Source organism: Tribolium castaneum, chromosome 4 (assembly GCF_031307605.1).
Source record: "Tribolium castaneum strain GA2 chromosome 4, icTriCast1.1, whole genome shotgun sequence".
NCBI lineage: Eukaryota > Metazoa > Arthropoda > Insecta > Coleoptera > Tenebrionidae > Tribolium > Tribolium castaneum.
The window spans coordinates 2911514-2923998 of NC_087397.1; the positions used below are offsets into that span (position 1 = coordinate 2911514).

General features: G+C 42.0%; 4 protein-coding genes across 7 annotated transcripts; 2 read left to right on the forward strand and 2 right to left on the reverse strand.

Annotated features, from left to right (window-relative positions):
- The first annotated feature begins 683 nt into the window (after positions 1 to 683).
- Atf6 lies at positions 684 to 3102 on the forward strand. Its single transcript, XM_008203397.3, has 5 exons — positions 684 to 881; positions 936 to 1738; positions 1790 to 1917; positions 1964 to 2158; positions 2398 to 3102. Exons 1-5 carry the CDS (start codon positions 794 to 796, stop codon positions 3008 to 3010), a joined length of 1827 nt encoding a protein of 608 aa, XP_008201619.1. The 5' UTR covers positions 684 to 793; the 3' UTR covers positions 3011 to 3102.
- A 352-nt stretch (positions 3103 to 3454) lies between these two features.
- On the reverse strand, positions 3455 to 5986 carry Srx (Sulfiredoxin). 2 transcript variants are annotated; one of them, XM_008203395.3, is made up of 2 exons: positions 5855 to 5986; positions 3455 to 3802 (listed from the first exon to the last, which is right to left on the reverse strand). In XM_008203395.3, the coding sequence occupies exons 1-2, from the start codon at positions 5863 to 5865 to the stop codon at positions 3469 to 3471; spliced, it is 345 nt and encodes a 114-aa protein (XP_008201617.1). In that variant the 5' UTR covers positions 5866 to 5986; the 3' UTR covers positions 3455 to 3468. The 2 variants fall into 2 exon arrangements, with proteins under 2 accessions (XP_008201617.1, XP_008201616.1); XM_008203394.3 differs by lacking the exon at positions 5855 to 5986 and adding an exon at positions 4850 to 4979.
- Positions 5458 to 12442, forward strand: LOC663063 (tetratricopeptide repeat protein 21B). 3 transcript variants are annotated; one of them, XR_010333786.1, is made up of 6 exons: positions 5458 to 5593; positions 5638 to 5846; positions 5894 to 6046; positions 6091 to 7547; positions 7596 to 7823; positions 7980 to 8127. XR_010333786.1 is itself a non-coding variant. In XM_969124.5 (6 exons), exons 3-6 carry the CDS (start codon positions 8150 to 8152, stop codon positions 12247 to 12249), a joined length of 3957 nt encoding a protein of 1318 aa, XP_974217.2. In that variant the 5' UTR covers positions 7391 to 7547; positions 7596 to 7823; positions 7980 to 8149; the 3' UTR covers positions 12250 to 12442. The 3 variants fall into 3 exon arrangements, 2 of the variants coding, with proteins under 2 accessions (XP_974217.2, XP_015840637.1); XM_969124.5 differs by lacking the exons at positions 5458 to 5593; positions 5638 to 5846; positions 5894 to 6046 and adding exons at positions 10826 to 10995; positions 11045 to 11149; positions 11197 to 12442 and having other exon boundaries at positions 7391 to 7547; positions 7980 to 10778; XM_015985151.2 differs by lacking the exons at positions 5458 to 5593; positions 5638 to 5846; positions 5894 to 6046; positions 7596 to 7823 and adding exons at positions 10826 to 10995; positions 11045 to 11149; positions 11197 to 12442 and having other exon boundaries at positions 7391 to 7547; positions 7980 to 10778.
- Positions 6071 to 7202, reverse strand: LOC663088 (isoaspartyl peptidase/L-asparaginase). The gene has a single exon (XM_969149.5). The coding sequence runs from the start codon at positions 7200 to 7202 to the stop codon at positions 6282 to 6284; it is 921 nt and encodes a 306-aa protein (XP_974242.1). The 3' UTR covers positions 6071 to 6281.
- Positions 12443 to 12485: the final 43 nt, after the last annotated feature.

A 12485-nucleotide genomic window follows, 5' to 3' on the forward strand; every position in this document is an offset into this window, starting at 1 on the left:
TTAACTTCCAAACGCTTACTTTTCTAGAAAACTTCAAAAAGAAATAATAAAAATTTTTATACACAAAGCATATTTTCGACAGTAAAAACGTATAAGCAATAGCTTGTAAAAAGTCTTTGGGATAAAAATTCATACTGATTCAATGCCTGATTACGTTTTTGACAATTTAAAACTCAAATTAGCAATAGTTTAACGTGCAATGAAATCTGTAATCAATCTCGAAACAACCTACAGGTTTCGTTGTCCAAATTTTTATTGTAGTTACTTTATTTTACGCTTAATTGTTGTAGTAATTGTTTAGCAATGTTCTTTGGTGAAAAAGGCCTAAACATTTTCGCTTTTCGGTGTTCCATCAACTCTTGAAAATCAAATTCATTTGTATAACAACGATGATAACAAAATTCTGATTTACCACCTAGTTTGCGTTAGGTACTTAATGTCTAAATTTCATGTCATGATTTACCCAGATCTCAAATTTTATAACTAATTTTTAATACATTTGGTAGTGCTTATGGTAATGGACAATGGTTTTTAACATAATTAAGTTTAATTATTATTAGGTGTTCTTTAACAAATATTTATGTAAAATAGTAAGAAAATAAATACACTTGGACCATTGTTGGTTTTTCATTTCCCCCAAAAAAAAAAATGAGATTGAATTCTGGTGCGTTGTCGATTCAGTGACAACGGTAAATTCCCTAAATCGACGTCAGCAATTAACAAATGTGCGGTTATGTGTCACTGTTCGGCATTTAATAAATACATGTAGTTATTTATTGTAGAAGAAATAGTTATGTTGACAACAAATGAGTGCTTAAACTTAGACGATTATGTGTTTAAAAGCTCCCCCGAGTCGTGCAGTGGCAACTCCTGTTTCACAGGTATTACGCCCCTTTAAAACCTTTCACATTGTCTGAAAATCATGCTCTTGCCAGACTGCACCGATCTTCCGTCAGATGAAGATTTTCTCCAGCAACTATCAGCAGACTTAGACATCCCACTGTTGCTAAATCCCGGCGAAGATGAATTGAGTTTACTAAATTCTTTCTTTGACAAGACTCCTGAGGAGATCATGTCAGAAATCGCCCTTCCTTCGTCACCCGAAATCAGCGACGAAGCCAAATGGGACCCCGGGTCCCTTTGCTCAGAAGTTAAGATCGAACCTGACAGTTTCAGTTCCTCAAGTTCAAATAAATCAAATTCGCCGGTTCAGTCACCCGATGTGAGATTTTTCGAAATTAAAGACGAGCTAAAAAACGAGCCGTTTTCGCCCCCTGGCGAGTTCGACTCAAACATCGTCATTCAAACAGTACAAAACCCTCTGAAATTATCACCCAATAGCAAAGTAGTCCCGATCCAGCCCAAATTACCCGTAAGAAGCAAAGTAGTGGTTTTGAAAAACACCGATCTCAAAAGAAGTGCCCCCACTGTGAGCCCGCCGCCGCCAAAAGTCGTGGTTTTGGAAAACATCGCCACTGTCCCCATAACCACCGCGCAATTAACGCCAACAACTTTAAGCAACTCTATTATAAATAATTGCACAGTTCCGCCTGTTATACTGAAAGGAAGTAAAAATTTAGCGGTGGCAAACATTGACCCGAAAATAATAAAGCGCCACCAACGCAAAATCAAAAATCGCGAGTCGGCGTGCTTATCGCGAAAAAAGAAAAAAGACTACTTGACATCATTGGAAAACCAAGTTAAAGACTTGACCACGGAAAACCAACAACTCAAATTGGTAAATTTGCCATAACGTGTTTTTCTCGTAGCTCACTGTTTTTATTTAAAGGAAAATCAACAATTGAAAGAGCGCTTGAAAAAATACGAAAGCAATCCGTCACAATCAAGTAACATAAAAACAGGCATTGTCTTGTGCATGTTCCTGTTTTCTGTGGCCTTTAATTTGGATTACGTCAGGTTTTTTGCACGTTCTGGTGCGATTTTGCCTAATTTATCGTTCCAGAAATCCGTTTTTTGCCAAAAACCAGGCCAATCGGATTAAGGACAATTCACCCAAGGTTTTAGACCATCATGGGAGAAACCTACTGTGGGCTCCTGACGTAGAAGAGAAGAACAACTCAACCTTTTCACCCTTCTCCATGTGTCCTGCCTCAGTCAACCAGACCGAGAGTGCGAGACTAGCCTTAGAGTTAGAAAGGTAAAAAATGAGTTTATTCAATTTTTTTTGTAAAAACTTTATTTAATTTATTTATTTAACGTTCACATTTTCATAAAAAAATAAAAACTACTGAATTTGTTGCCAGCAAAATAAATAGTTCGAGTTATCGAAAAAAAAGTTGTAAAGAAATCATTTTGTTTAGAATTTTTTTTTTCATTTGATTATTATTGATTATTATTTTCCTTGAAATCTCACAATTTAAAACTAAAACTTGTTAGGTGGATTGGAAAGCCGAAAGAAAGCGTTCCTTTAAACACGACGCGCTTGAGTGTCGCTAATAAGTCGCGCAGTTTGCGCCGAAAGAAGGCCAAAAAATACGAGACCTCGTTCATTTCGTCCATGTACGACACCCAAAGCGTCGCCAAAAAGCTCTCAGTCGAGCCAAATAACGAGCTCCAGGTGTTTTCGCCGACTCCTGAGCAGCTTTATAGTGAATTTTTCGAAGCAATAAATCGGCAAGACGACACTTTTTATGTCGTCTCATTCAGCGAACATCACATGCTATTGCCGGCTCTTCACCACAATAAGACCAGAAGGCCGAAGATGTCGCTTATAATGCCCGCAGTGTTGCCCAGTGGTAACACGACTCAACCCAGTTTGGTTCCTTTAATGCAAATCGATTGCGAGGTTTTGGATACGAGATTAATACAAATTAGGTACGGGTCTATCCCGCAACATTTACGAAAACACGGAAATGCGACATATCAGGGTAATGACAGTGTGACCAAACCCAGTGAAACTGCGGCGAATTACACGGCAAGGAAAGCCTACAGGCCGTATTTTATCAAACATAAGGCCGTAAGGGCCAGTGGGCAAGATTTTTATAATTGAGTTTCAGCAAACCAAAAATTTTAATTAGGGTTTTTCAGTGAAATTGTGATATGATTTGTATTGTGGTCTCAAATAAAATTTTTCAGGAAGTGTGTAGATAGTTTGAGCTCTACTTATCAATGCAAATAATGTAAGGTGATGGGATTTAACGCGTTTTGTGTACATATTGCTTTTATTTAGATGTGATTATGTTTGTGTGGAATAACCATAACAGAGTACCTAAGTTTTTGTAAATTTTTTATTGTGTATATTGCACTTTTTTTTACTAGAATGTGTAAATCGTTGATAAATTGAGTTTCCTCTTGTAGCACTTATTTTACCATATGCCACTGAATGTACAAATGTTTGACTTTCATAAACGAAGTAACACAAATAATGCATTTTATTGACCGGTTCACCGCGCACGAATTTGAATTTCAAATTGATGTAAATAAAACGAACAAGTAAACAACATTTGTTTATTTCAAATCGGGCGTACTGCCACCTAAATAACACTTCAAATCTTGCAAATTCGACTTAACTAACTTAACTTTAATCGAATCCAAATTCAGTCGTTTGTGCGCTTCGTACCGGTGGCAGCCCCCAAAACTGTAAAAATAATTCCCACCTTCACGCCCAGTGATCCATAAGACGTCGATTGGCGGGACTTCGCCCCTTTTGCTGGGGTTTGCCAACGTCTCCATCAGCGAACTCACTTTGTCTTCTTCGAGCTGCGACTGAAACGGCCTGATTATCACAGACATGGGCATTTCGTGCACTTCGCTAATTGCACCAGCGTGGATACTCGACATTCTGAAAAAGTGGGCACAATGGCGCAATTAATGCATTAACACTCATTTATACTTTCGGCCGGTGATTAGATTATCATAATGTGTTTACTTCCATGATAATCAACCTCTATTTAAGTGCAATAGTCGGTGTTATTGTTTTATTGAGATATTCGAAATTACCACAATTAATCGTCGTTTTTATTGGTGCAAAGTGTAAAAAATAATTTTTTCCATTTTTTGAAAAACAGGGGAGCCACTTTTAAAATTCACGCGTGCACCAACCCCACGCCTGAAAATGCAAAGTCCCCAACTTGATGACCTAACCCTATTTTTTATGCCTTTTTCGAACGTTTTTTGTGACAATATTTACGTAATAATGCGAGTCTGTCGGTTATGTTTGCACCAAGAACCGGAAAATTTGATTTCAGTGTTAGGCAATAAAGATGTAATGGAAAAAATTAAGCTCTATGTTTCAATTGAGGTAATTAAATAAAAATATAAAAGACAATTAGTCAAAGTGGTGTTTTATTAGATCACAGATAACGATGACTTGCCCACAACGGCGTGCAATTCTTGCGTTGAAAAAATAAACGATTGGTCTGTTTTTATTGATAATTGTACCAAAACGAATGAGGTACTGTTGAATTTAATACAAAAGGGGCAATTCTTGAATGAAAGTCGCAGTCAGCATGACTTTAAATACCTCCTACAGGATGAAAAACGGGAATTATTTGAAGTAGGGTGAAATTTCAGTGTGAACTGGTCACAGCTATGCTTTCAGGACGAGCTTAATTTCGTCCCTGAAAACGTGTACATTTGCGAGATATGTTCAGAGCAGTTCACCAACTGTTTGGAACACCTGGACCACCAGCACGCCCACGACGGGCACCCTGTATTTAAATGTGATAAATGTTCCGAAGTGTATTCCACAAGAGACGCCTTGGTCCAACACGACAGAAACCACAAACGCGCGTGCCCCAAGTGCGGCAAAATGATCCTCAAAAGCAGCATGAAGCAAGCACACCGACCGCCACATGTAATTCCCCCAATTCCCCCCACCCAAAATAACCGTGTGATTCCCAGGTGTTCGCAATGCCACAGTTGCTTCAATTCGCGAGCAGCCCTCCAACAGCACGTCATCACGATACACACGGACCGAAAAGACCACATTTGCGAGACCTGCGGCAAACGTTTCTCCTCCAAAACCGCAATGACTGTTCACGCAAAATCACACAGTGATGAACGGTTGTACAATTGCAAATTGTGCGATTACAAGGGCCGGACGGCCTCAGCCGTGTACGTCCACATGTCCACACACGCCCGCGAGGTGTGCGTGTGCGAGGTCTGCTCGAAAATATTCAAAAGCAACCGGAACTTGAACGACCATCTCAGGCGCGTTCACAGCAAAGAAAAGAAGCACAAGTGCACATATTGCGACAAGAAGTTCGTTGATAGGTACATGCTGACGGTGCATGTGAGGTGTCACACGGGCGTGCGCCCCTATGCCTGCCACTTGTGCGAGAAAGCGTTCATTCGGTCGGACGGGCTGAAGGAACATTTGGCAACGCATGGGGAGCGAGTCTGGTTTAAGTGCGATAAGTGCGGGCGGAAATTCGCATCGAGAAAAGGTGTCACAAGACACCACTGTACCTAATTAGTAATAAAACGGCGTTTTTCGTGTAATTTTTTTTTACGCTGGGTTACATAACCTCATTTTTTCATCCGGAAAAATGGAAAATCCACGACTCATTTTATTATTTAGTGGGAAAAGGAAGTCAGGGAAAGACTACATTTGCGAAGCGTTGAAAGCAAAGTATTGGGGAAACTACCGAAATTTTTTTTACCTGATTGTTTTAGTCTGGGGGACAATAATTGCACAATAATTAGGATTTCAGGGCCGTTGAAACGATTGTATGCTGAAAGTCATGATTTAACGACTGGTGATGTAAATGAGATGATGACTGATGGTCCGCTTAAAGAAAAATTTCGCGCGGAAATGATCCAATGGAGCGATGAAATCAGAGGGAGAGATTTTGGGTTTTTTTGCAAAGCGGCCACAGATTTGGGTACTCACACTTTTATCATTTTTTTGTACACCAATACGAAATTGTAGCCGATTTAAAGCCGTTTTGGATCGTTAGCGACATTAGACGCAAAACTGATATTCACTGGTTCAAAAACACGTACAAAGATAAGATTATTAAATTAATTCGAATTCAAGCGGATGAAGTGACTAGGCAAAAAAGGGGATGGGTCTTTACTGAGGGTATTACGAAATAAAACACCAGTCAAGCGTTAACTGTTTTTTAGGAGTTGATGATGTTACGTCTGAGTGTGACTTAGACGATTTCAGCGATTGGGACTTAATTATTAAAAACAATAATGCAGAAGAGTTGGGAGAGGGATTGGGCAAATTAATGCAATTTCTCAATTAAGTATTATGACTTGTAGTAATTAGGTGGCGGACATTGAACATTCCTTATTAATTTAATAATAAAATTTTATATTTTTTCGAAATCGTGTTGGTTCTGATCCACTCCAAAATGCACCTCATCCCCTTTCTGATACGCCCATGACATCCTATTAGTACTGAACCCAACCCCAACTTCCCCACGACAAGATAGGGTGATAGCCCCCGCAGTATTATTTAATTTCTTGGTCATTTTCTCAATACACCCCTTGGTAGCGGCCTCAGCCCCTTGCCCCCCTTCCATAGCCTTGATAATAGAGTGTGCTAGGCAAAACTTAGCTATGGTCTTCCCATGCCCCGTTGTGGAAACCGCCCCAACCCCATCATCCGCATAAGTCCCGCTCCCAATCATACAAGTATCGCTCGACCTCCCGGCCAACTTCCCCTCGCGTCCCCCTGTGGAGGTGGCAGCTGCGAGCCTCCCCTGGCTATCAATCGCCACAGCCCCCACAGTGCCCAACTCGGCCAAAGCTGCGACTTGTTTCGCCTTCCATTTGGCTAGTGCTTCTCTGGTGGCTTCCGTAACCAGGGAACCGGGGGCAAGAGGTGTAATACCGTGCTTTAGAGCGAATTTTTTCGCTCCCTCGCTGGCCAGTAGCACGTGGTCGCTCTTCTCCATTACGAGTCGAGCCAAAGCTATGGGGTTTTTGATGTCTTTGACCACAGTCACGGCCCCTGCGCTTAAATCAGCCCCCAGCATTATACTAGCGTCCATTTCCACTTCGCCTTCGACGTTGAGGACCGAGCCAAGTCCGGCGTTGAAAATCGCGTCGTTTTCCATCAATTCGACGCTTTTTTGGACGGCATCTAGGACACTACCCCCCGATTTGAGGATTTGGTAGCCGGCTTGAGCCGCTTTTTTCACCCCTTGGACCAGCTGGGCCGCCTTGGCATCGCTGCTGATGGTCCCGGCGCCCCCGTGGACAAGGACAACGGGCTCAATGGACGACATTTGATAAAGTTTTAAATTAAGCAAATAAAAGATAATGACAGTGGTTTAAAAAATGTAGGGGCTTTTCGATTGTGTGGTTGGCTGAAGAGTCATCCAATTGATTAAAAAAATATTTAAATTGCAAAAAATATATTATAAACATGTTGTAATTGTATTACTTAAATAAAAGAAGTATGAATAAAGTTTACAACCCCGAAAAATATTGTTTTATTGATATTTCCGCTCCATTCCGAATGACCAGAATGACCAACATAAAAACAGCTTTGACACATGTCATTTTTGTTGTGATTGAAAAACCGGACAAAAAATCAATTTTTTGCCTTTCTTTCCTGTGTTTTTATTAATGTAAGTGAAAGATAATAAAATTCTCAATCTATGTAGCACTTCTTTTAGTTCCTTTCTCCCATCTGGCACATTATGGCTTCCAGTAGACCAATGTCACAATTCGCTAAATTATTAAAAACTGGAAAAGTGCATGATAACCAAAGCGTCTTATATATCCCTTTTAATTCACACGTTGCAACTGTTAAATATGAAAGATATAACGACCTTTACGATTTAATCCATACGAATATTCCTGATGAGTTGCAGGGTCAAGGTTTAGGCACTGTTTTTGCAGAGGTAGTTGTCTCACCGCACGTTTTGCTTTTGTAATAAATAACAAAAATTGCTTTGGTTTTTTAAAATATACAAGAGTGTTCTAACATTATTTAACATTTGGTGATTTTATGTTCATTTGGTTGGTGGGCCTGTCGTTTTAAATTTTGCGCTTTTCAGCGAATTTTTGACCACCTGGTTGAAAACAACAAGAAGATACGCTTAACGTGTGAATTTCTGCATAAATTTTATATACGGAACATGGATAAGTACAAGGGTCATGTTGTAGCCGATTAAGGGACGTAAAATAAACATTTTTTATTATTGACTTGGCTTTTAATTCAAAAAAAATGGAAGATCAGAGCGATTACAGATCAAACGTATTTTTTTACTTTCGGGAAAAGTACTACAATTTAATGATAGCGGCGTGTAAAGAGAGCGCTGCAAAGTTTAAGACTGAAAGCTCCTACCGTTTGTACCAAGCACTTGCCTTGCTCTTAAATAATCGTTTGGAGGAAAGTATAAACGAGTTCGATGCCTTAAAAAATGAAAATACTGTAAAACTCTCAGCCACAATCGGGTTAATGTACGCTAATAAAATTCTGGGTGTCTCGAACAAAGAACTGTTCCATAAATTAGACTCCCAAGTTCGAGAGTATCGAAAGTCGGCCGAAGCGATCGATTTTTGCAATTCCGGCTTCGTCTTGTTTGTTTTAAACAAACCGGAGAAAGCCCTTGACTACATCGACAAGTCGCTTAATATTCAGTCGGACTTGGTCGAAGCTTTGGCCCTAAAAGGCTGGGTTTTGCTCCATTTGAAAAAACTGGGCCACAGAGTCTCACAAAACATTACAGAAATATTTGAACAAGCCTTAAAAGACAACAAACGGAACCTGGACGCCATTTTGGGCGTCTCTGAAAGCTACCTAACTCAGAACAAGTTTGAGGAGGCTCTTGACGCGGTAAACAAGGCCATAGTTCGCTACCCCAAGTCAGTTCTACCCTTAATTCAAAAAATGAAAATTCAATTCGCGTCCCAAGACTGGGAACCAACCGTTGAGACAATGAACAGGATCATTAACGACAAAATCGATAATCTCGATGCGCAAAAAATCAATATTTTGATTTTACTGAGCCGTGATGCTAACTACGACGAGGCTACAGTGTGCATCAAAAAATATTTTCACGAAATCGAGATACAAGAACCCAAAAATGGGAAAATCCTCTCCGATAGCGCCAAACTATTCTCGCGCATTTGCGGCCGACATGTTGACGTCCTCAAGGAGACGCACAAAATGGCGGAGCGAGCTATTCAAATAAATTCGGAGGATGTGGAGTTCATTGTCGAGTTGGGGCACCAGTGTTTGCTTTCAAGCCGCATAAAAGAGGCCCAAAAATACTACAAAACGGCATCAAAATTGAACGAATCCTCGCTGAAAGCCCTGATGGGCCTCACACTGTGCGAGCTTTCCGAAAACGGCAAATCTGACCAAATCAAAAAGCAGGTCGATTTTTTGCTCGAACTGGAAGATGCTCAAAACTCGCCTCAACTGTACCTAATCCGCGCTAAGATTTGCGACAACTCGGACGAGGCTCTGATCTTCCTGAAGAAAGCAAGTGATCTCCAGTTGAGTCTCGTCAAACACCAGTACTATTCTGACGCGTATTTGCTGTCGCTTGATCCAGATTTCATGCTGGACGTTGTGAGGGAATTCCTCCAGTATATTTCATACAGTAGTGACTTTAACTCGGTTCGGGTCACTTCAAGTGCCGCCAGCACGGCTCTAAACGCCCTAAAAGTGGTGACTAAGTCCTGTCCCGGCCTTTACGAAGCCTCGTTTTTGCTGGCAAAACTTCAGTACTTGACTGGGGACACCACTAACGCCATGACCACTCTTGAGCAGATTTTGGCTAAAGTGGAGGACGAGTCTTCGAGCGAAGCTCACCTCTTGATGGCCCAAATCCAAGTACAGAACGGTTATTATGAGAGAGCTGCCCAAAGCCTTGAAGTTGGGTTGAGCTACAACTTCAAGGTTCGGGAAAATCCGATGTTTCATTACATTCGGGGACTGGTTGATAAAAATTTAAATAACGTTCCTGACTCTATTAAATTCCTAACTACGGCTCTAACTCTGGTCAGTCTCAGTCCACAAAGTACGACATACAAGAGCAAGGATCAGAGTGACTTGACTCTGATTGAACGAGCGTCCATTTACATAGAGCTGATTGAAGCACATAACACGATTGGCCAAAACGACGAAGCTGCAAAACTTCTTGAGACAGCAGTTGAAGAGTTTCAAGGGACACCGGAAGAGGCCCGAATTTTGATTTTAAGCGCAGACCACGCCGTTAAAAGGAAAAACGTTCAAGGGGCCATAGATTTATTAAACAAAGTCAAGCCGAACGAAACATACTACTTGCAAGCTCGGACCAAACTCGCCGATATTTTACTCAAACACCGCCTCGACTCGTACGCGTATTTGCAATGTTACCAGGACATGGTGGACGAAAATCCCGGCCCTGAGAGTTACCTTCTTCTGGGCGATGCTTACATGACGATTCTAGAACCAGACGAAGCCCTGGAATGCTATAATCAGGCCCTTCAGCAAAATCCCAAAGACCCCCATCTTGCTTTAAAGATGGGGCAAGCGCTAGTCAAGACGCATTATTTTGCCCGCGCTGTGGCCTTCTACAAAGAGGCAATTAACACGATTCAAGACCCGGAGTTGAGGCTTCAGCTGGGCGAGCTTTACATCTCAATGAAGGAGTACGACAAGGCTGAATCTTTGCTCTCGAGTGAGCTTAAAAACGATAAATCGTTGGACGACCTGACTCAGCTACAGTACAAAACTAAGTTGTCGATGTTGTTGGCACAAGCCCGCGAAAAATCGGGGAATTTACCTGGGGCTTTAACAATTCTGAGGGAAGCCAGGGAGAATCAGAATCGGGTCAGGAAGCGCCTGGCGGTGGAACAAACAAGTATGTTGTCTCCAACACCAGGGGTGTAGTACGTGATAGTGTTTTAGACGTTCCGGAAGACGAAATAAAGCTTCTCCTGGACATTGGGGTGAAACTGGCCGAGATCGCCGCGACTTTGAAAGACAACGATAAAGCGGTGCAGTTTTACAAAGACGCGCTGGAAATTTCGCCCAGTAGTACCGAAATTTTGACGGCTTTGGCCAAACTATACATGCAGGTGGTACCACAGTAATTTACTTTAGCTCGATTACACGGTTTAGTTTCAGATGAATGAATTAGACTCGTGTCAGCAAATATGTACCAACATCCTGTCTCTGGACCCAGAAAATGAAAATGCGTCGGTCATGATGGCTGATATAGCCTTCAGAAAGGTAAGTGTGGTATTTCGTGTCACGTTCACATGGCCTAATTTGTTTAGATTGATTTTGACATGGCTCTGTTCCACTTCACCCAACTGATCTCCAAACAACCGACCAACTGGACGGCTCTGGTGCGTCTAGTCGAAGTGATGAGGCGCACAGGGAACTTAACCGACTTCCCCGAATATTTGACAAACGCCGAGAAAAAGACGCAAAACCCGGTGAAAGACCCCGGGTTTTTGTTCTGTACCGCTCTGTACCAGTGGTACTCCGGTAACTTGAATGGGGCTTTGCGCAACTTCAATGCCTCGCGTCAGGATGCCACATGGGGGCAACAGGCCTTGTACAACATGATTGAAATTTGCCTGAACCCTGACGATGAGATGCTTGGCGACCAGTTTGTCGATTCGGAGGATATAGAGTACCGGGATTCTCGCAGCATGGCTTTGAAGACCGCGGAACGGCTGTTACGCGAGCTGAAGCACCGGCTTGAAGCTGGTGGTGATGACATGCTGCGGTATAGGCTTTTGGTTAATTTCCGCCTCCTGGCGACTCAGGAGAAGTACAACATTGAGAAGGGGCTTGAGGATTTTATTTCGTTGGGTTCGCAGAACATGTACAAGGATAATGTGGGGCCGGTTTTGGGTATGGTGACGGCTTACACCTTGCTGAAGCAGTCGCAGAGAGCGAAGAATCAGCTGAAGAGGGTGGCGAAAGCCACTTGGACTTTCGAAGACGCGGAGTATTTGGAACGGTGTTGGTTGTTGCTGGCTGATTACTACATTCAGTCGTCGAAGTACGACGTGGCGAATGATTTGTTGACCAAAGTGGTTCAGCACAATAAGACGTGCAGTAAAGCGCACGAGCTGCTGGGGTTCATTTGCGAGAAGGAGCAGCATTTTAAGGACGCGGTTGTGAGCTATGAAGCCGCTTGGCGTTTCGGCGGGAAGACGAACGTGGGGATCGGGTACAAGTTGGCTTACAGCCTCATGAAGAGTAAAAATTATGCCGATGCGATCGATGTCGGGCAACAGGTGTTGAAGTTAAGCCCCGATTATGGCAAGATCAAGAAGGATGTGCTCGACAAGTGCCTGAATAATTTAAGGGTTTGAAGGCCGGCCGATAAAATTTATAGCTTTTATCAAAGGAACTTATTGTTATTTGCAAACCGATAAATTTAACTACCAGTTAGTAATAAATGTTGGCGCAGCATATATAGAGTAGTGTTAGATTGAGCCGTCCACTGCGAATTTCGGTGTCTCGGCATTGTGATTGATCAAATTAATAAATAGTGTCTCGATTCCCGTTGGTTTGTTTTATTTTTCGCGACATTTATTTTTACGCCAAG